Source organism: Pleurodeles waltl, chromosome 6 (genome assembly GCF_031143425.1).
Source record: "Pleurodeles waltl isolate 20211129_DDA chromosome 6, aPleWal1.hap1.20221129, whole genome shotgun sequence".
Lineage (NCBI taxonomy): Eukaryota > Metazoa > Chordata > Amphibia > Caudata > Salamandridae > Pleurodeles > Pleurodeles waltl.
In genome coordinates, this window is record NC_090445.1 from 1,543,533,477 (window position 1) to 1,543,558,066 (window position 24,590).

A 24,590-nucleotide genomic window follows, 5' to 3' on the forward strand; every position below is an offset into this window, starting at 1 on the left:
CCTGGGTTCTGTGCTAGAGACCCGGGGATACATGGAATTGTCCCCCCAATACCAGAATGGTCCTAGACATGTTACATGGCCATGTTCGGAGTTACCACCCTACACTTAGGTAGTGACCTATGTGTAGTGCACTCACAAAGTCCGGGGAATTTGCCCTGAACAATGTGGGGGCACCTTGGCTAGTGCCAGGGTGCCCACACACTAAGTAACTTGGCACCTAACCTTCACCAAGTGAGAGTTAGACATATAGGTGACTTATAAGTTACTTATGTGCAGTGAAAAATGGCTGTGAAATAAGTTACTTATGTGCAGTGGCAGTCCTGTGTAAGAATTGTCCGAGCTCCCTATGGGTGGCAAAAGAAATGCTGCAGCCCATAGGGATATCCTGGAACCCCAATACCCTGGGTACCTAGGTACCATATACAAGGGAATTATATGGGTGTTCCAGTGTGCCAAAGAGAATTGGTAAAATTAGTCACTAGCCTGCGGTGACAATTTTAGAAAGCAGAGAGAGCATAAACACTGAGGTTCTGGTTAGCAGAGCCTCAGTGATACAGTTAGGCACCACACAGGGAACACATACAGGGCATACACTATGAGCACTGGGGTCCTGCCTAGCAGGATCCCAGTGACACATGGGCAAAAACAAACATACATACAGTGAAAAATGGGGGTAACATGCCAGGCAAGATGGTACTTTCCTACACTGAATTACACTAAATTTGGCAGAAAGGGAGATTTTGATCCAGAAAGTGTGCTTCTTGTGATTTGGTATAAATCCATTCTGTTGTTTTTGACAAATTAAGGCTCAAAATGTATGTATATTCCATGCTGTGGATCCATAAGCTCAACCAGGTGTTGTGATTAGCTTGCTGCAACCTGTAGGAAAAGTTGTGGGATCCATCTTAGGACTCGGGTAGTAGTCACACAAGCTTTATTCGGTCTAAATAACCATCAAAGCAATAACTTACAACAGTAAAATCATGATCTTTGCATAATAAATATGTAACAGCAAGACTAAAAGATAGATAATAAAAAATAAGATAAAAGACTATAAAATGAGGAGTCTGCGAGAAGAATTACAATAAAACCTACATATGCGGCCCGTCCTATAAATGAGGAGCAAGAGTCAAAGTTCCATGTGTTGGCTGGCTGCTTTAAACTTCCTCATCAATAATTTATATATATAAAAAAAAAAAAAATCTGTAAATAAAACAATTTTATGTTAAATAAGATAAAATCAAGGATCAGTTAATATCAAATCACTATAAACCTTTTTCTTTAAAAAAAAAATGTGCGTGTGTACCAAGCGGACGTAAGGAACTTGCTGACCGCACAAGTAAGGGGAATGGAACAATCTCTCAGCATCAACCTAAGGGCATCTCTACACGTTCTTATCCCCATGTTCCTACAGGCGGGACGAAGCCATTTCTGCCGAGCCATGCCATAGGCAGGACAAATAAACATAAAGTGCACTACAGTTTCCACAGAACCATTACAGCAAGGACATTTATCAGATGGCAGGGTGGAGCTCCATGAACTAGAAAAGGACTTCAAAGGGAGGCTTCCATACCTAAAATGAAGATACAAACTTTTGCTTAGTTGATCGGTAATTAGGTCCAGGAAGGGTTCAAAGTGGGGAAACCACTCATAATCAAGAAAAAGAGACGTCAACCTACCATGTGAGGTGCAAGACAGATGTTTCTCCCTAACATAGGACCAGTAGACAGATTTCAGATGGTCCTTATGGACCCTCCTTAAATTATTGGGCTGGCTCCAAAAATGACTAAGTTCCAAGGTATGGAACCATTCTGAGATGTGCTTAAACCAAGGGATAGAAAATACGTTTGGTCTGTCCAGTAAATCTTGCAAGGATTCCTTGTAGGTGACTAATTTAGGGGTAGTCCAGATACTAACCCAAAAAATTAAAGGCCTTAAAGCTATTACATCAGAGATGCGAGGGAACCCTAGGTCCATAAACACTGGGACCAGGGGCGTGCTACGAGGACATGCCACGAGTGATCTTGCAAAGCTATTTTCCCCCACAGATAGCTTGCTAGATTTAGAGCAGCCCCAGACCTCAGCACCATAAACCGCAGCACTCTGAGCCTTAGCTAGATAAATTTTAATAGCTGGAGAAACAACTTTCTCAATATTAGACATTTGGAAACGCAGAATTGCCCCTGACCTATGTGCTAGGAGGGCTGGACTCGGGTACTCTCTCCTGGAGCTTTACAAATGAAAATAAGATATAGTGGCAAAGTGTAGGGGTACACTGAACCCCTGAGCCTAAAGTAACTATAACTCACACCCTTGCCATGCACTGCTTGTACCCTTATATATCGCATCACTCATAACCTTTTTAGTGACTGCATTGATAACATCCCTACTGGCATCTTAAATGAAATCACTGATAACAGCACTGTGCACGGCGGGGGTGCGAGTTGTAGTTATATTAGGGTAGGAGTTACAGTTGATTGAAATAACAATAACTGGTGAATTCCAGTGGTTTTATTAGTTTAAAAGGTTGTATTTTAACTGATGTCTTGACCTAACTACAGTGGAGGCTGCCACCGAACAAGGGTGACGGGGGCATTAAAAGATATAACAAAAAAACACTTATCTTTCTTCCGGAGACGCGTTTGCGTCTCCTCTATCCTCTTCCTTGGCAGCACACAGGCTCCCTGCCAATCACAAAGCTGCTGTCACCACCATTACAGCAGCGTGATTGGTGTGAGCGCCCTGCTTCAACGCTCACATAGGGAGTGGGAGTCTGTGCTCTTTCTCCACCCTCAATACAGCCGGGTGGAGTAATGCAAAGTCCGCATGTCTGTTTGGCTGGCCCAACATAGCTGGCCAAACAGACATGCACACTTAATGTGCACTCCACTCCTCCCTCCAGCCCTCCTCTGGCCCCCTTCAGCCCAGCCCTGCCCTGGCCTAACCCAGCTCCCAGGAAAAATAAAATGATAATAACACTTTGTTATTCTCATTTTATTTTTCCTTCCCCTTCTGCTTAAAAGCAGCGGGGGAACGCTCCCCTGCCGTAGCGGAGGAGGCGCTCCTGCCTGTCTTAAATGTCCCTTTAACATTTGGCTATGAAAAATAAAGGGGGCTGAGAAGTACACCCAAAAGAAAAACACTGTGATGAAAAATAGATCGGGGAGTTAATTGCCAAAATGATAAAGGGTTAGTTAAAAAAGAGGGTGGATAGAGTTATATCTCCCACACCCTGTCCAAAAAAGAGATAGACATTGGATTAAAAGAAGGTGTTTGGGTTTGCCTATTTCTAACCATTTCAAGCCACTTGTGCGTAATCCAATTCGGGTTGGATTGTTTGATGTGGCATTCTATGTTGCCAGAAGGTTAATAAATTCCTTACCAGTAAACTAAAGGCCAAATGGTAAATCAGCGACAGCTTCTATTTTTAAGGAAAATACCCATTACAAAGAGCTGCAAGCCAGAGCAGCCAGCTTAAGATCTTTTCATACTCTTAGGGCCAGATGTAGGAAGCCGTTTGCATGGTGCAAACTGCGAAAATCGCAGTTTGCGCCATGCAAACAGCCTTCTGCGATGCACATTCACAATTTGCGAGTCGGTACCGTCTCGCAAATTGTGAATGCGACTCGCAAATAGGAAGGGGTGTTCCCTTCCTATTTGCGACTCGCATCGCAATGCAGAATTGCTTTGTGACCACGAATGCGGTCGCAAAGCAATTCGCAGTTACCACCACTCATTCACAAAAGGGAAGGGATACCCAGGGGACCCCTTCCCCTTTGTGAATGTTGGCAAAAAGGTTTTTTCAGAGCAGGCAGTGGTCCAACGGACCACTGCCTACACGGGAAAAACGAAACCAAATGTTTTTGTTATTTTTTTTTATTTTGCAACTCGTTTTCCTTTAAGGAAAACGGGCTGAAAAAAAAAACTGCTTTATTGAAAAAGCAGTCACAGACATGGCGGTCTGCTGACTTCAGCAGGCCACCATCCCTGTGAGTGCAAGGACTCGCTATGTGGTCGCAAAATGCGACCCACCTCATTAATATTTATGAGGTGGGTCTTTGCGACCCCATAGCGAGTCGCAGACGGTGTCTGAGATACCGTTCTGCATCAGGATTTGCGAGTCTGAAATTGCGAGTCGCACCGACTCGCAATTTCAGACTCGCAAATTCTGACCTTTCTACATCTGGCCCTTAGTCACTGTCTTGACACAGACTCTACAGCAGATACCCAAGGAGGTCAACCTTCAAGAAACCTTTTTGGATAGTACATGTTTTTCGGTTTTCCTTAAGGGATGGCCTTGTCAGTCCAGTCGGTGCATATGAATAACAATAAAGATCCCTGGAAGCAGAAGCAAAAGGTAAATGTAATCCTAGTTCTCCTTCAAGGAAATCTGCCTTGAAATCGTAGGCAAACCTCCCTTCCTTTTTCCTGTTTTAAAGACCAGAATAGTTATGTTTTCCTACACAGTATCCAGAGCCTAAAAAATGAGCTGATGTGAGCAACACTCTAGAGCATGGTTGGCTATTGCTGTTGTCGCTCTACTTAAAGGAGGAGTTTTAACTTTCTGCAGGCTGTTTGTCTTCTCACCCATGTTTTCTTTGATTTTTCTTTACAAAATGTCCTTGAAACGTACGCCTGTTAACTTGCTTAAATAACAGTGTTGAAATTGGCATTAAAAAAAAAAACAATATAAACAAAATCCTGCTAATGTTCACTGAAGAGAGACTACAAAAAGTTATTTTTAGTTTTAAAAAAATTGGCTTTTCAGGAGAAACGTTTTTAATATATATATATATATATTTTTTTTTAAAGTGCTACATAATCCTGTCTGTCGGTGGGGCTATTCAGTATTTGTTAACTTAAATGAAGAGTCATTGTAAATCATTTTTACTTCTCAATGTAGATGAGTTCTATTCTGTTGGGGCTAAAGGTGCCTGAGTAATAAATGTCCTCACTTTTCGCATTTTTGACCCCTTTTTTAGGGACACCCAAGCTTAAGCTGCTTTGTGGAGGGGATTTGCTGGAGTCCTTCCGGATCCCAAACCTGTGGAAGTTGGAGGACATTACAGAGATTGTATCAGACTATGGCCTAGTGTGCATAAGCCGGATGGGAGCAGATGCTGACAAGTTCATCTATGAGTCTGACATCCTCTGGATGTACAGAGACAACATCAGTCTTGTTACTGAGTGGATCACCAACGACATCTCGGCCACCAAGATCCGCAGAGCACTGAGGAGAGGACAGAGTGTGCGCTACCTGCTGCCTGACTCTGTATTGGAGTACATCAGGAAGCACCAGCTCTACAACCCTGAGAGTGAGGACAGAAATACTGGAGTCATCCTGGCCCCTATCCAGAAGTATTCTACAGGGCCACAGTAGGAGCCCACTCAGTGTAGCAGCTCTTGAACTTAATACCTTTGACAAACAGAGCTTTTGTGGTTTTCAAATTCCAAAAAGAAATTAGGGTTTTAATAATGTTAAAGCAAACATCAGTCTTCAGAGGTATTTTATGGACTGAGGGTTAGTGATAGAAGTAACTTACCCTCAGTTGAGAACAACATCAAACCGGAAGGGCAGACTTAGGCGTGACATGGGTCTACTTATTATGAGCACTTAGACAGACAGCTCCTCCACCAAGTTAATCACTTTAATTTTAAAGACACACTTTGTATGAATCTGAAAGGTTTCTGGGTGAAATGTAAAGGTTGTGATGGGACTGTATAAACCCAACCAAGCACACTCTTTTTCACTCCATGTCTCCAAAAATACATTGTCATTTTGAAACCCCTGTCTCAACATGCTGCACAATACTACTGAAGCTGTCCAGTAAGTGTCCAATAGCACCTTGAGTGGTGTCCATTTGCTCATGCACTTGGAATTGCTTGTTTAGATTTGATATGCATGATGTAAGATTGGGATGTGATGTCTTGTGCGTTGTAGTGATATTTTTTGGATTGATAGTGTTTGTGCAGATTATTGTAAGCAGGCCATCCTCTTTATGGTCCTCTGATCCAAATTTGGCAATAGTTCAGAAGCAGATGCACAGTTTGTCTTGAAACCTTCTACGCTATTTACTTCAAAGCACTTAAAAAAGTAACATGATTATTTTCTATCGGGCACAGTGTGTTTGCTTTCAGACTTAAATATTTATGCATGCATACACCCTACAGTATGAAGGATGGAACTGTTTTATTCTGAGGTTTAAAAAATGAGTTGAGTAAACGGTGAGGTAACATAGCAGTGACAACCTCCAAAGTACTCTAAGCACCGAGAGTCTGCAGCAACCCCGGCTCTTCTAGTTGTTGTTTCTATATGTTTGAAACCTTAAAGAATAAAACTGGACCCTTTCAATCTTAGGCTAACTTTTTTCCACCGGCTACTTGATTTAGAGGCAAAAAAGAAGGATGCACTGCTAACGAGTCCAAACCTATTTGTTACAGCAGCGCCCCAGGATTCCAAGGAACAGGTCTGTTGAATAACCTGCTGAGTTTTGAGGTCTGTTACCCGTTATGATATCGGATATTTCATTAACACTATTCCTGACTGCTGAAGGCTCCCTCTTAACTTTGATGTTACGTTGCTCCAATGGCTTTCACGTGTTCCGTTTGCTTGTTTGGAGTTGTTTTAGGACATTTAACTCTGTTTGACCTTTGGCATTGTGTTCATATACTCAGGTTGTCTCCACCCTGTTTCAAGCCTCGGAATGCAGAAATGATCGTTTCACCCTTCTGCAGTATCCCTTTGTTCATACTAGTTAAATGTTTATTTGATTGATGGCCGTTAGCACTTATCTGTACTTTTACTAAAATTGTAACTCCTTTTAGCAATCTTAGCTAGAGGCTGGGACAATGTGGGCTTTGGATTTTTATTCATATCTGGCCGTCAGTTTTGATACATACAGTGTTGGACAGTTTTGGAAGGTCGCATTGGTGGGTAGCTGGCACTCATTACTAGTGTGAGGAACTAGCACTGTAAGGCAATAGAAAAAGAAGGCACTGCTGGAAAGTGCGAGAATCCTGTGATGGAAGCAGAGGAACATGGATAGCAGGAGTGAGGGAGAGAAGTGAAATACTGCCTAGAGAGCTCAGGAAGGGGAAGGTAATCTTGTGACAAGTTATTTCTGGAAGTGGTAAATGGATGGGGCCTGCCCAGTCATAACTGGTATCTACATCCATACTCTGCGTGCAATATCTACAGTCTCATTCACTGCAAAGGCACATACTTCTTGCAAATTACACTTCAAACATACTCCCAGAACAAAATGTCTCTGCTGGACCCAAACATTTTTTAACATCTCCCAATTACATCCTCACATGTATAACTTTGATAAGAGTGATTACTAGCTGTTCAAAAAGATGTCTTAGAACTAAGAAATATGGCACAAAATAAAACATGTTTCGTTTACCAGATCTTGGTTACTTTCTCTCTTCTCACCCCAAGTGAATGTACAAATCTTTGTAAAGGTACCATTGCTTATCTCCTTTACATTCATCCTTTAAGGTTCTTTCAGTCCCACTTGACAGTCCTGTGCTATTACTTCAGGCACACAAGGGAATGGCTCTGTGTCGGGGTGACGTAGGGGATGTGGATAGTAAGGCGGGTTACAGGACGAGACACCATGGACAATAATGGACATAACTCCCAAAACGCAACATAAATGTGTTTCTTACTTTCAAGCAGAAGGGGATCCCCCGTGGAAAGAAGGTCAGGCATTGCCGACCGGGACAACTGGAAGTCCTGGCTTCCCCTTTTACGCCAACCGGAAATGGGAGGAGCCTGCAGGTGAAACATCTCTGTCTGGCCCCTTTAAGGAGGTGGAGTCACTGGAGGAACACGATGCCCACAAGACAGAATTACGGACTGAGCTCCTACCCCAAATGGAGGAATACAACGTTGCTCAGGGGTCATGAGCGCAGCCGTTGGAGTCAGTGCCGCAGACTAAAGACGCCAAAGTCATCCCGAAACAGGAGTGTGTGGCAGACTGAGGACGCCGCTCTGAACCAGGAGGCCATCAGCAGGACGGACCACCCTGCCACACTCCAGGAGGAGAATGTCTCAGCATGAAACGCACTAGTTTCTTCATGCAGTATGGGAGGTAGGAGTGAACCCAGTCAGGTTTGGGTTGGGGGATGTGGTGAAAGACACAAAGGCCATTGGTGACCCCAGTAAAGCGGGAGTATTTGAGAATAACGGCACCCTCGTTGGTTTCTGTTCGTCCTCTAAAACCAACACTTTATGATTAAAAATACAGGGCTACGCCAGTAAAGGTTGCATTACTCTGTTTCTGCAATGCTGCTTAAAGGGTGGAAATCTGTCAGTGCACCGGAAATGCTATTTATCCCAAAGTCTCCCTCTCAATGGCAGCACTTCTACTGAGGCAGGGAGAATGGTTCACTGAAGAACATTTAAGGATTCAGGAACATGACCTCAGGTAATTCTAAAATGATAAGTTACCCCGGGAGCTAAAACTTGCACTGCCCGAAGCCCTCTTTCATGCCTCTCTACAGAAACCAAACATATGGAGGTAAGAAGCACTGTAGCACCACCCCACCACCAACCTGGCAGAGGCTGCACCTGAGGCTCGCTGTCTAACCTTACTCTTCTATTCCACCACATAGCCCCAGTCCAGCTCTGACCAGACCCCCTGGTTGTACTCTGGTACAGTGTCGGTGGCTGGGCCCAGAAGGGAGATTAGTATATGGAGTGAGAGCAGCAGGAGAGTGGTATCATCTTCAGTAGGGCAGGAGAAAGAATAGAAGGGGGAGAGGGCAAGTCTCTCTCATGGGTCAGAGCCCAATGGGTGTATTTACATTCTTTTTTAAATCACCCAAACCACTGCAGTGTGGCATCCCACAGGGATCTACCCTGAGCCCGCTCTTATTCAGTCTTTACCTTTCCCCTTTGGTGGATTTTATTGAAAACTGGGGTGTTAAGGTTGTGTTGTATACTGCTGACACTCAGCTGCTCTTTTCCTTTCAAGACAAATTGGAGGTAGCTTTTTACAACTTCAAAGAGTGCCTTGGAGGAGTCTTGGCTTGGATGGACAAATTTGCCTTAAACTCAATTCCACTAAAACAGAAGTTCTGGTTTTTAGTCAGAGTGAACCACCCCGCCGGCCCTATTGTGGCCTTCTGAACTTAATCCTCTTCCAACTCCAATCCCCTTTGGCCAGAAATCTTGGCATAATTTTCAACTACATGCTCTTAAATGAAAGATCTCTCATCTTGCTTCATGAAAATGAAAATCCTAAAGAAGTTTCTGCATTTTGTCCCTGAGGAGACTAGAAAAACTAATCCATTCATTAGTCACCTTGCGCTTGGACTATTCAAATAGTCTCTACCATGGCCTCCCCGTAAATCTGATACACAGACTACAGATAATCCAGAACGCACCATCCAGACATTAGGAGAGTCCCTCGCTTCTATCACATCTCTCCATAGCTGAGACATCTGCAAAGCTCCCGGTGGAGCAGGGCATTAAATTTAAAGCTCCAACGCTGGCTTTCAGAGCTTTCCATGGAGATGCCCTGCACTTTTTGATGAACAGATTGGACCAGTAGACTCTAGAGAGAGTTCCTACAGATTTCAAAATTCTTCAAGTCCTGCTGTGGAGGTAGTTTATTTGCTGTTCTAACAGTTAACTTATGTGACAGCCTACCTTCTAGTCTGCTTTGGGCTGAGTAATTGGCCACTTTCAAAAGGAAACTAAGATATTTTGGCTAGCCTTTGGTTGTCTGCTTGAGTGCCAGGTAGCTTATGTTAGAAGCAGCTCTGCGGTTTATCAAGTGATATTTGGTTGATTGAAGCTGTGCTAGGCAGGTGGAGAGGAAAGAGAGGGAGCAGAAGGGGAACAAGCAAGGATGGAGCATGGGGAAGTGGGATAAGGTGTGTTCAGGAAGGCAAAGGAAAACAGGAAGGGGACAAATGTAGGTTTGATTGAGAGAAGAGGAATGGGAGCAGAAAGAAAGATGTGTGCTGGGTGGTAGTGGGAAGATCAAAAAGGAGCAACAGCATGAGAGTAAAATAAATGCTTTACCTAAAAAAAAACACAGAAATCCTCAAAGCGGCTCTCCCGACACAGCTAGAGAGCCAACACTACAGTATTCACTGCACTTGGGAAAGTCAATCCATAATGCTTTGCAGGCCATTACCTTTAGAAAACATTTTTACTCATAACTCAGGACAATGGGACCACCACCAAAACGTTCACGACAAAGTGCTCTTTCTGTCTACATAATCTCTGGGTCCCCACACTAGGTTAGTAGGCACCCCAAAATTATAACCCCTTGCACCATTTTGCCTTTTTAAGCACCCTCATGGTTGGAACTTTTGTTTCACAGCATGGAATAATTGTGTTTTGAAGGCCTTGTTTGTAATTTCATTGCAGTAGTCCTGCTAGCCTTAAAGTGTAATGCACAATGCCCTCTAAGGGTTAAATATATGGTTACAGTGCATTACTTTCTGGCATTTTCTTTTCATGTGGTTATGCCCTCTAGGGGCTAACTATATGGTTACATGACCATGTTTCTTACAAATGCTGTTTTCATTGTGGTGTCCTCTAGGGGCTATTCTGAGCATTACAGTTTAATGCCAAAGTTAATTTCTGATAAAGTTTTTATTTGGTTTACGTGATAATTGTATGTTTTAATTTCTCCTTATTGCAGTTATGACAGTGATTCAGGCTAATGCAACATCATAATTACATTATGACTGTTTGAACACTCTTGATTTGTTTAGGTAACCCTTCTAGTTTATTTCTCTTGTCACTTCTCTCTGGCTATCTTGTTTCTGGCTTTTTGGGGGAATTGTGTTAGCCAGCCAGCAACTCTGATGGTGGGGTGGTGAAAGTAGTATTCTATGGGAATCAGCATGGCAGATTTAAATTAGGATGCTAAATGGCAGCATTTTCATTTTTGGCTGCAGACAGAGGAAGAAGGCTAATGGAAGTGCTTTAATTATATGAAGGGCTACTGGAATTATATGGCCGGAAAAGACCAAATTATGAGGCAGGGTCGACCAATTTATGTGGCAAGAAAAGTCAAGTTATGAATTTACAACACCTATAGCTCTAATTCAAGCAAATGCAAGACCTATTGTATTGCAAATACTCATTTCGAGTGAAAACGTAAATGTGTGTGTGTGTATATATGTATGTTCGATGGCATGTGTAGCTGCAGATACACATGCTGTGCACATCCAGCCATCTAGTGTTGGGCTCGGAGTGTTACAAGTTGTTTTTCTTCGAAGAAGTCTTTTCGAGTCACGAGATCGAGGGATTCCTCCCCTTTCGGCTCCATTGCGCATGGGCGTTGTTTTCTTTCCGCCATCGGGTTCGGACGTGTTCCTCTTCGCTCCGTGTTTCGGTTTGGAAAGTTAGTTAAATCTCTGAAAATTCGACGGTATTGTTTGCGTTCGGTATCGGGTTAGTTACAACAGATCGACACCGAATTTTGAAGAGCTCCGGTGGCCCTTTGGGGTTTTCGATTCCCCGGCGGGGCCTGGTCGGCCCGACCTCGTGCATCTTCAAGGCTAATGGAACGGACCCCATTCCGCTTCTGCCCTGAATGTCACAAGTATCCTTACACAGATCAGCATCTGGTCTGTAATTTGTGTTTGTCTCCCGAACACAAAGAGGATAACTGCGAGGCCTGTTGAGCGTTTAGGTCGAGGAAAACGCTAAGAGACCGAAGAGCAAGAAGACTACAAATGGCGTCGGCAGGACAACAGCACGTGGAAGAAGAGGAAACCTTCTCCATCGCGGATTCGGACTCGGACGAGGTCGATCCCGAACAGACGCCGAGAACCTTGAGTAAGACGTCACTGCCCAAAACTCATGGAAAATTCACTAAAGCCCAGGGGACGCCACCGCCAACAGGCCATGGCTTAACCCGAAAATTAGGTGACTGACCATCGGCACTGAAAAAGGGCACGCATGTGTCAAAGTCATCCGACTCCGGTTGAGATACCGGCACAGAACAGACTCGACCCCGATACACCGGGTCAGAGCACTCTCGACACCGAGAGAGCGGCACCGAAATGAGTCGGCACCGAGAGATCTGAACACTGAAAGGCAAGAAAGTGTCTTCGGAGACGAAAAAGACGGTCGAAAAGGTTTCGATACCGAAACATCCGGCCTCGGAGCCGAAACCAAGTTCCTACACCGAGGAACAGGGCCTGTCCTCACAGATGCAAGGACATAGATTCGGACAGGAGCTAGAGGCAGGGGAGCCAGATTACACTCAAAGGAGGCTCTACATTCAGAAGGACACAGGGAAAATCAGTACTCTCCCTCCAATCCGAATTAAAAGGAAACTTGCCTTCCAAGAGAAAGACAAGCAACCACAAGCAAAGGTGGCAAAACAAATAACTCCGCCACCATCACCACAACGCTCACCACAACCATCACCGGTAGCCACTACACCAATGATGCAGTCTCCAACTCGTACGGGAATGAGTCAAGATGATCCTGACGCATGGGATCTTTATGATGCGCCAGTATCAGATAACAGTCCCGACTGTTATCCAGCGAGACCGTCACACCTGAGGACAGTACTGCCTACACACAGGTGGTGTCAAGAGCAGCCGCGTTTCACAATGTCACCCTGCACGCAGAACCAATAGAAGATGACTTTTTGTTTAATACACTTGTCGTCCACACATAGCCAGTACCAGAGTCTCCCTATGTTACCGGGAATGCTGAAACATTCAAAGCAAGTGTTTCAAGAGCCTGTGAAAGGCAGGGCCATTACTCCAAGGGTGGAGAAAAAGTACAAACCTCCACCAACAGACCCTGTGTACATCACGCAGCAATTAACTCCGGACTCAGTGGTATTAGGGGCAGCTCGCAAAAGGGCGAACTCACACACCTCGGGAGATGCACCACCACCCGACAAGGAAAGTCGCAAGTTCGACACAGCGGGGAAAAGGGTCGCGGCACAAGCAGCCAACCAATGGCGCATTGCCAATTCACAGGCCTTGCTGGCTAGATATGATAGGGCTCATTGGGACGAAATGCAACATTTCATAGAACACCTTCCCAAAGAGTTCCAAAAGAGGGCCCAACAAGTGGTGGAAGAAGGCCAGAGTATCTCTAACAATCAGATACGGTCAGCAATGGATGCAGCTGACACAGCTGCTAGGACTGTAAATACACCGGTCACCATACGGAGACACGCATGGCTATGCACCTCAGGATTCAAGCCGGAAATTCAACAAGCGGTGCTGAATATGCCTTTTAACGGACAGCAGTTGTTTGGGCCGGAGGTGGACACTGCTATCGAGAAACTTAAAAAGGACACAGATATGGCCAAAGCCATGCGCGCAGTCTACTCCCCACAGAGCAGAGGCACATTTCGTAAATCACAGTTTAGAGGGGGGTTTCGAGGACAGAGCACAGAACCCTCAACCTCACAAACAAAAGCCACTTACCAGAGTCAATAGCAGAGGGGAAGTTTTCGGGGACAATACAGAGAGGGACAATTCCCTAAAACTAGGGGGAAGTTCCAAAGTCCCAAGACACCGCAAAATAAACAGTGACTTCAGCGTCACAAATCCCCAACACATAACACCAGTGGGGGGGGGAGACTAACACATTTTTACAAAAACTGGGAGGAAATAACAGACACGTGGGTCCTAGCCATTATCCAACATGGTTATTGCATAGAATTTCTACAATTCCCTCCAAATGTCCCACCGAAAACACACAACATGTCCAAACAACACATGGATCTATTACAACTGGAGGTCCAAGCGTTGTTGCAGAAAGATGCAATAGAATTAGTACCAATTCATCAGAAAGGAACAGGAGTTTACTCCCTGTATTTTCTCATACCCAAAAAAGACAAAACTCTTCCATATACCTATACATCCTTCTCACAGAAAGTACCTAAGGTTTGTAATCCAAGGGGTACATTACCAGTTCAAAGTGTTGCCATTCGGAATAACAACAGCACCAAGAGTTTTTACAAAATGCCTGGCCGTAGTGGCAGCCCATATCAGAAGGCAGCAAATACATGTGTTCCCGTACCTAGACCATTGGTTAATCAAAACCAATACGCAAGAACGGTGTTCACAACACACAAAGTATGTCATAGAAACCCTTCACAAGCTAGGTTTCTCACTCAACTACATCAAATCACACCTACAGCCGTGTCAAATACAACAGTACTTAGGAGCAACAATCAACACAACAAAAGGGATTGCCACTCCAAGTCCACAAAGGGTACAGGCATTCCAAAACGTAATACAGGCCATGCACCCAAAACAAAAGTACCAGGTAAAATTAGTGATGACGCTACTAGGCATGATGTCCTCATGCATAGCCATTGTCCCAAACGCAAGATTACACATGCGGCCCTTACAACAGTGCCTAGCATCACAATGGTCACAAGCACAGGGTCAACTTCAAGATCTAGTGTTGATAGACCGCCAAACATACACCACGCTACAATGGTGGAACACTATAAACTTAAACAAAGGGTGGCCTTTTCAAGACCCAGTGCCTCAATACGTGATCACAACGGATGCTTCCATGATAGGGTGGGGAGCACACCTCAACCAACACAGCATCCAGGGACAATGGGACACTCAGCAGAGACAGCTTCATATAAATCACTTAGAACTACTAGCAGTATTTCTAGCGTTGAAAGCATTTCAACCCTTAATAACCCACAAACACATTCTTGTCTAAACAGACAACATGACAACAATGTATTATCTGAACAAACCGGGAGGGACACACTCGACACAGTTGTGTCTCTTAGCACAAAAGATATGGCATTGGGCGATTCACAACAACATTCGCCTAATAGCGCAGTTCATACCAGGAATTCAAAACCAGTTAGCCGACAATCTCTGTTGGGATCACCAACCGATCCGCGAATGGGAAATTCATCCCCAAATACTAAAGACTTACTTCAAAAGATGGGGAACACCGCAAATAGACCTATTCAGTGCATTCAGTGGTAGTGGAAGCAGCCCGGAAAAGGGCGAACTCACAAACTTCTGGGGACGCACCACCACCCGACAAAGAAAGTCGGAAATTCGATGCTGCAGGCAAAAGGGTGGCAGCACAGGCAGCCAATCAATGGCGAATTGCCAATTCACAGGCTCTATTGGCAAGATATGACAGGGCACATTTGGACGAAATGCAACATTTCATTGACAACCTTCCAAAAGAGTTCTACAAGCGTGCCCAACAGATTGTAGAGGAGGGCCAAACCATCTCCAACAATCAAATAAGGTCGGCTATGGACTCAGCAGACACGGCAGCCAGGACAGTAAACACGGCGGTCACCATTCGGAGACGTGTGGCTACGTTCCTCCGGATTTAAGCCAGAGATCCAGCAGGCTGTGCTGAATATGCCTTTCAACGGACAACAATTGTTTGGGCCGGAGGTGGATACAGCAATAGACAAACTAAAGAAAGACACTGACACGGCCAAAGCCATGGGCGCCCTCTACTCCCCACAGAGCAGAGGCACTTTTAGGAAGCCACACTTCAGAGGGGGGTTTCGGGCCCAAAACACAGAGCCTTCAACCTCACAGGCCAAACCCACATACCAGGGCCAATACCAAAGAGGAGGCTTTCGGGGACAATATAGGGGTGGACAGTTCCCTAAAACGAGAGGGAAATTCCAAAGCCCCAAAACCCCACAAACTAAACAGTGACTCCAACGTCACAAACCCACAACACCAGTTGGGGGGAGACTCACACATTATTACCAGAATTGGAAACACATAACTACGGACTCGTGGGTCCTAGCCATTATCCAACATGGTTATTGCATAGAATTCCTACAAATACCACCAAATGTGCCTCCAAGAGCACACAACATGTCCAAACAGCACTTAGATCTGTTACAACTAGAAGTCCAAGTGTTGTTAAAAAAAGAAGCAATAGAACTAGTACCCAACCATCAAAAAGGAACAGGTGTTTACTCCCTGTATTTCCTAATTCCAAAAAAGGACAAAACACTGAGACCCGTATTAGACCTCAGAACACTAAATCTTTACATCAAATCAGATCACTTTCACATTGTGACACTTCAGGACGTGATTCCCTTGCTCAAACAGGACTACATGTCAACATTAGATCTCAAGGATGCTTACTTCCACATACCCATACATCCTTCCCACAGGAAATACTTGAGGTTTGTAATCCAAGGCGTGCATTACCAATTCAAAGTGTTACCGTTCGGGATAACAACAGCACCAAGAGTATTCACAAAATGCCTTGCAGTAGTAGCTGCTCATATCAGGAGGCAGCACATGGACGTATTCCCTTACCTAGACGATTGGTTAATAAAAACCAACACTCAGCAACAGTGTCTTCAACACACAAAATACGTCACAGAAAGCCTTCACCAGCTAGGGTTCTCTATAAACTACCAAAAATCACATCTACAACTGTGTCAAATACAACAATACTTAGGAGCAACAATCAACACACAAAAAGGGATTGACACTCCAAGTCCACAAAGGGTACAAGCATTCAAAAATTTAATACTAAACATGCACCCAAACCAACAATATCAAGTGAGGTTTGTGATGAAACTTCTAGGCATGATGTCTTCATGCATAGCCATTGTCCCAAACGCAAGACCACACATGCGGCCCTTATAACAGTGCCTAGCAACACAATGGACACAAGCACAGGGTCAACTTCAAGATCTAGTGTTGATAGACTGCCAAACACACTCCTCGCTTCAATGGTGGAATCCTATAAATTTAAACAAAGGGCAGTCATTCCAAGACCCTGTACCTCAAAACGTGATCACAACAGATGCTTTCATGATAGGGTGGGGAGCACACCTCAACCAGCACAGCATACAGGGACAATGGGACGCTCAACAAAGCCAACTTCATATAAATCATTTGGAACTACTTGCAGTATTTCTAGCATTGAAAGCATTTCAACCGTTAATAGCCCACAAACACATTCTTGTCAAAACAGACAACATGACAACAATGTATTACCTAAACAAACAGGGAGGGACACACTCATCACAGCAGCTGTGTCTCTTAGCACAAAAGATTTGGCATAGGGCGATCCACAATCACATTCGCCTAATAGCACAGTACATCCCAGGAATTCAAAACCAGTTAGCCGACAATCTCAGTCGAGATCACCAACAAACCCACGAATGGGAAATTCATCCCCAGATACTACAAACTTACTTTCAAAGCTGGGGAACACCACGAATAGACCTATTCGCAACAAAAGAAAACGCAAAATGACAAAACTTCGCGTCCAGGTATCCACACCCTCACTCCAAGAGCAATGCGTTATGGATGAGTTGGTCAGGGATATTTGCTTACGTTTTTCCCCCTCTCCCACTCCTTCCGTATCTAGTAAACAAATTGAGTCAAACAAACTCAAACTCATACTAATAGCACCAACTTGGGCTCGCCAGCCATGGTACACAACACTACTAGATCTGTCAGTAGTACCTCATATCAATCTACCAAACAGACCAGATCTGTTAACTCAACACAAACAACAGATCAGACACCCGAATCCAGCATTGCTCAATCTAGCAATCTGGCTCCTGAAATCTTAGAATTTGGACATTTAGACCTTACACAAGAATGTATGGAGGTCATTAAACAAGCAAGAAAACCTACTACAAGACATTGTTATGCAAATAAATGGAAAAGATTAGTTTATTACTGCTATAATAATCAAATTCAACCACTACATGCGTCCGCAAAAAACATTGTAAGCTACTTATTACACTTACAAAAATCAAATCTAGCTTTTTCGTCCATTAAAATACATCTCACAGCAATATCTGCCTATCTGCAGATTACACATTCAAAATCACTCTTTAGAATCCCAGTCATCAAAGCATTTATGGAGGGTCTAAAGAGAATCATACCCCCAAGAACACCACCAGTTCCCTCATGGAACCTCAATATTGTATTAACACGACTCATGGGTCCACCATTTGAACCCATGCACTCTTGTGAAATGCAATACTTAACCTTAGAAGAGTAAGTGAAATACAAGCATTTACTATACAAGAACCCTTTATACAAATACACAAACATAAAGTGGTTCTACGTACAAATCCCAAATTTTTACCAATAAGTTATATCACCGTTCCACCTAAACCAAACAGTGGAACTCCCAGTCTTTTTTCCACAACCAGACTCAGTAGCCGAAAGAGCCTTACATACATTAGATATCAAAAGAGCACTAATGTATTACATTGATAGTACAAAACAATTTCGCAAAACAAAACAATTGTTTGTAGCCTTCCAAAAACCTCATGCAGGGAATCCAATATCCAAACAAGGCATTGCCAGATGGATAGTGAAATGTATTCAAACCTGCTATGTGAAAGCAAAGAGAGACCTGTCTATTATCCCAAAGGCACACTCCACTAGAAAGAAAGGCGCCACAATGGCCTTTCTAGGAAATATACCTATGACAGAAATCTGTAAGGCAACCACGTGGTCTACGCCTCATACATTCACAAAACACTACTGTGTAGATGTGTTAACAACACAACAAGCCACAGTAGGACAGGCAGTATTACGAACATTATTTCAAACAACTTCCACTCGTACAGGCTAAGCCACCGCTTTTGGGGAGTAACTGCTTACTAGTCTATGCACAGCATGTGTATCTGCAGCTACACATGCCATCGAACGGAAAATGTCACTTACCCAGTGTACATCTGTTCGTGGCATGAGACGCTGCAGATTCACATGCGCCCTCCCGCCTCCCCGGGAGCCTATAGCTGTTTAAGTTGATGAAAACTGTATATTATATGTTGATGAAACTTGTACATTTGTAAATATATATCACTTTTAATCACATTATGTACTTACATACTTACTCCATTGCATGGGCACCTTTACTATATACACAACTCCTACCTCACCCTCTGCGGGGAAAACAATCTAAGATGGAGTCGACGCCCATGCGCAATGGAGCCGAAAGGGAGGAGTCCCTCGGTCTTGTGACTCGAAAAGACTTCTTCGAAGAAAAACAACTTGTAACACTCCGAGCCCAACACTAGATGGCAGGATAATGCACAGCATGTGAATCTGCAGCGTCTCATGCCACGAACAGATGTACACTGGGTAAGTGACATTTTCCATTTATATATATATATATATTTATATATATATAGTGACTGGTTACCAAAAGAACAGTAAATCTGGGCCCATAAAAATGCTCCTTGAATGGGTGTAAATTTACTACTTTTTGGAATACTACTGGCAATCAAACACCAAAAAGTGGAATACTTGCAAATATTATAACCACTGGCAATAACTCGATTAGCATTCCAACCCATTTTTTTCACACACTGTGCCACTCTCCACAGAGTCCCGCTTAAAGCAAATCCGTACTGACCATGTTCATCACAGCAGCAGTCTATACCGAACCTTGGCATCTCACCCCTCCACCCCACAGTCTGTGCTTTTTTAGTCAGGAAATTTGAGGCTCTGACTGCGTGAATCTCACTGACTAAACTATGCCCCTGGCTGGAGGGCAGGATAGATAGCGAGGGTACTACTGAGGAGAGGCTGAGAGAGGAGGAGAAAACAGAAGGAAGGTAGTGCAGGAGGAAAACGGGACGGACAGAGGAGAGGAGAAAGGGAAGTCGGACCACTCGTAGGTTGCTATGGGTGAGGAAGAGCAAAATGTGGTAAAAGAATACTTACAGTAGAGGGCTGGACAAGAATTGTTAGGAAGAGAGGAAGATCCTGACCAGCAGAAAAGTTTCATTTTCCATTCAAGCACTGAGCCACAGTTCTGCCAGTGCCTTTAAATGATGGCCTAGAGCTTGCCATGACATCCATTGTTAAGGGTCTTAGACCCATTCATAACTATGCTGATACACCTAATATCTACACTTTACAGCAGCTCTTGTTATTTCAGCTGCAGGACTAGCACAGAGCTCGGCCACTACACCTCAGTTTTGATCTGCAGGCTTCCTTCTGGTTTGACAAAGACACCATCACTTAATCTGCCGGAGGACCTCATGTATAACTTACAATACCTATGGTCGCCCCAGCAGTTAAAACCAAATATACAACTCTATCAGCATTTTTACTCCAGTATTGGAACTTTCATAGATTCATATGCTTGAATCATTCCCCGCCGTTGAGATGGGAGTCCCCGATACCTTTTATTAAGTAGTACTGACATAGGGTTAAACCTAAAGGCCCTAGGCCTCTTGGTTTAGCATTCTATTAGAGCCTTTTTGAGGAAAAAAAGGACCAAACTTGAGAATCCACCAATCCGGCAACACCATCCTCTAGAACCATCGTGAGAGAACCTCCAGTCCCTCATATTTTCTACCCCACATCATGCTAGGGAGTCTCCACAGAGATCTGCTCTGCTTTTTACTGTTTTTTTGGATATCCAAAATAATCTAATTCTTCTCAACTGATTTCTACTTCTACCTGTCAAGGCTTTCACCATGTTTGACAAGGAAAGAAAGGGTTTATTCAGATCCTGTAAAACCCGTTGTCATAAAAGTTTGCAGTCTGAAGACCCTCACCAGAACTGTATACACTGCCTTTATCTGGACCATTCTGCAAAGGATTGTAAGGTATGTCGTACCTCTCCCTCCAAAATCTTAAAGGACAGGGAAAGCAAATTATTGATATGGCTGCAAAAAAATGAGTCGAGGGATAAGCCAGTCTCTGACTCTGAGAGTGACGACTCTTCTACTTCTTCCAGAAGATCACAGAAAAGAGTGAGGTCACCTCAGTCAAGGTCCTCCTCAGAGCAGCCAAGAAAGGCCTACAAAAAGACCACAGCCCTTCTTCACCTCCTCATAAACGCTCCCCTAAAGATTAAAGAGGACATAACAGCAGCTCAGAAGGGGCTAGAAAGTCATCATCTGTGCCTCCTACTCCACCTATTGGTGTCTCATGCTTTTAAGAAGCCTTACCCTGCTCCTCCAGTAGACAGACCATCTTCAACATCCCCAGCATTGACAACAACCTCGTCAATGACAGTAACGGCGAGGTCTGTTCCATTGTCGATGACAGCTTCATCGTCGATCCTAACGACTACCCTACCAACAACGACGACGAGTTATCCATTGTCGGCAACATCTTCATCGACAAAGGCATATACTGCAATGTCATCCACAACAGTAACCCTAGTTTCTTCTTTGCCGTCCTCTTCAACGACAACCTTGTCGACGGTGGCCTCATCCAAGAAGCCGTTGACGGATAAAATATCTTCTAAATTGTGTACGATGAAAACAACAACGACAAGTGCACCTGTTACACCGTCGATGAAGTCGTCTACAACACCATCAACGAACTCGTCGACGATCCCGTTGACAAGCGAAAAAGTCCATAGAAGGCAGGAAACTCCAAGGATTACGTCAGAGCATACTTCGTAAAGTAAGGTAACCCCTTTGATACCAGTCCATCTGCTTGAAGGGGGCCAATAATTTGATGATGATGGTCCATTTGGAAAAGGGAATAGTCCCTCACAATTAAATGTAAAATACCAAGATGATGACGAGTACTGTGAAGCATATGATCCACAGTATTATGCACCACAGGAACAACCATATGAGGAAGGATTCTATATACCAAATACATTAATAATGGACTTACAGGCCATGCTGGCTGACTACAGAAAGTAGTTTCCACCCAAAGAGGAAGTACCACTTCAGTCAGTATTATCAATAACATCGCCAGCTCCTCGCGTAGCCTCCCCGCATCAGAGGCCCACAGGTTTACCATTGGCTAACGTCCTCACACCTAACATGGCCCTTTCACAGGACATGGACATCTCTGAAGGAGAACAAGAGGAAGGCAAGCCTCTCGACAACCAATCGGAATGGGTTGAATATATAATTCCATCTCCACCATCTCCTTCACCTTCAAAGGTAGACTCATCTCCAGAGGACATTGGAGGATCCCATAATCTTATGGAAAGGGCCGCCAAATGATTTGCACGTCCCATGCCATCCAAGCAAACTGATTGCTTTCTCTATGACTTCAAGGAGCCATTCCAAAGGTCTGTACGCTCCTTGCCAAAAGTCAGTTACATATGTGAAGAAGGTTTAAAGGCCATGCAAAACCCAGCGATGGTCACAGCAGTGCTTCCGCGTCTGGACAAAAAAATATAAAGCACCTGAAGATGCCTCACTATGTTTAACTGTTCACCCTCATCCTGACTCAGTGGTAACACAAGCAGTCCAGAGGAGGTCCAAAAATCCCTCCACACCAATATCTGAACTTCTGTATAAGTAAGGAAGACGGTTAGACAATATCGGCAAAACATTCTCTTCAATGTCCAGTCTAACTTTAAGATCTGACAACTCTCCAGCAGTTCAAGCAAAATACAACAGACAGTTATGGGCTGACATCACCCTATATATCGAACAACTGCTGGAGGACACTAAACCAGAGGCTAAGAAGATATTGCAAGAAGGGGAACCCACATCGTCAGAAATTATTGAATGTGCGATGGACATAGCCACCACTGCATTTCATCAACTTGCAGGGGCTGCTGTCCTCTGGAGACAATGTTGGCTGAAGGCCACATCGTTTCACCCGGAGGTACAAAATAAGATACTAGACATTCCGTTTGATGGACAAGCGCTCTTTGGAAAGCATATTGATGAAACCCTTTAGACTGTAAAATCAGACACAGGGATGGCTAAATCTTTAGGGATGCTACAGTTTCGGAAGTCTTCCTTTCGTGGCACAAGAGGACGTGGGATGCCTTTGTGTAGGGGAGACTATCAAAAGTACAGATATTAATTTTACACCTCTCAACAATTTCGCCAGCAATAGTCCCAAAGACAACCTCCACAAGCAGCTTACCATAGAGCTACCTCCTGAGGACAACCAGCTCGTCAAGCAAAAGAGTCAGCTCGCAGACTATGATCCATCCAGGGCTCTGGCTACCCCAAAACATGCGCCATTTAAACTAGGGGGCAAAATCTCCTTATTTCTCAAGCAGTGGCAATCCATAACATCGGACCAGTTGGTCTTACAACTGGTGCAATTAGGACATATACTGGAGTTAGTCCAGATACCTCCCGGAGATAAACAAAATGCTTCTCATTGGTGCAATAGAAAAGGTTCCACTGTTGCAACGAGGGAAAGGATTTTACTCCAAATTCTTACTCATTCGCATGAAATGGAAAGACTGGAGATCCATCCTCGATCTGAGAGAGTTAAACACCTATCTGAAAAAGAAATCTTTCAGCATGATAACTCCCCAGGACTTCCTCCTCTGGTTGAACCATGGAGACTATCTGTCTACCCTAGACGTGAAGGATGCATAATTCCACATCCCAATCCATCCAGCCCATAGACAGTATCTAAGATTCATGGTAGCCGTCAGCCATTTCCAATTTCGAGTCCTTCCGTTCAGCCTAAAATCAGCCTCCAAGATATTCACATTGGCTTTCCTAAGGAGACAAAGGCACCAACTAGTCCCATACTTAGACGATTGGCCAATAAAAGCAAAACCTCAGCAGCACGCAAGTCAACAAAAAGTGCGTTGCTTTACTCAACAGCTTGGGTCTAATCATAAATTAGGAGAAGTCCAAACCTCAACCATTACATATGATCACTTTTCAAGGGGCAAACCTGAACACCCAATTCAGCATAGCCTGCCCTACTGTTGCAAGACAGCAAAGACTAATACCTCTGGCAAAGTCAGTTCAAAATTCATTTCAGTACGCCTTTACAAGTCGTTATTGGGGATGATGTCTTCATATATCCCTCTAGTACCGTTTTGCAGACTGAAAATGCACCCCCTCCAGGAACAACTCAGCCTGCAATGGATTCAAGCCACAGGGAGCTTCGATGACCACATCAAGATAATTCCGGCCATGATCAAAGCTCTGGGGTGGTGGTCTCAAACGCATCGTCTTTCCATTGGCCTCTCCTTCCAACATTGGCCATCTGCACGGGTTATCACCATAGACGCCTTATTAAAAGGTTGGGGAGCGTTCTTGAGGACCTGCAAATCGGTGGCAAATGGCCACCACCTGTTCAAAAACTGCACATCGATCTACTAGAACTAAAGGCAGTTCACCTAGCCTTACAGCCTTGCAGACTGTAAACATGCCAAAATCAGCCCGCTTCACATGAAACCTACTGCTGACCCTAGGGAGCTGAAGAACTACAGACCCATCTCTCTGCTCCCTTTCCCAGCCAAGGTAACGGAGAAAACCGTCAACGAGCAACTCACCAAGTTCCTCGAGACACCAGATCCAAGACCCTTCCCAGTCTGGATTCAGAAGTAACCGCAGCACCAAAACCGCACTCTTAGCAGCCATGGCATACAAATCATACTGGACCGTGGAGGCACTGCCGCACTCATCCTCCTCGACCTCTCCGCTGCATTTGACACCGTCTCCCACTCCACCCTCTGCGACGGACTGCACAACACCGGAACACACTTCCCCCTCAAGCTCAGGCAGACCGCATCACTGAAGCAGTTCAGGAAGGACCTCAAGACCTGGCTCTTCAACTGAGGAGCACGTCTACATTCAGCACCTTGAGACCCTATGGGTGATTAGCCACGCTTTACAAATCCATGATTGATTGATGATTGATTGCAGGCATTCCTTCCCAGGGTAGCC

The 24,590-nt window shown here is 44.3% G+C and overlaps 1 protein-coding gene and 1 long non-coding RNA gene across 4 annotated transcripts in view; one reads left to right on the forward strand and one right to left on the reverse strand.

Moving 5' to 3' along the window:
• NMNAT1 (nicotinamide nucleotide adenylyltransferase 1) overlaps positions 1-7,408 on the forward strand; it is a 182,027-nt gene extending 174,619 nt beyond the window's left edge. For all 3 annotated transcript variants that reach the window (XM_069241176.1, XM_069241174.1, XM_069241175.1), the window contains one exon: positions 4,983-7,408. In XM_069241176.1, the coding sequence (XP_069097277.1) occupies positions 4,983-5,380 (398 nt within the window). In that variant the 3' untranslated portion in view covers positions 5,381-7,408. The remainder of the gene's footprint in view (positions 1-4,982) is intronic.
• The window catches only part of LOC138301090 (uncharacterized), a 128,885-nt gene that overhangs the window by 51,886 nt on the left and 52,409 nt on the right, over positions 1-24,590 (reverse strand). The gene's annotated exons all lie outside the window — the stretch shown is intronic.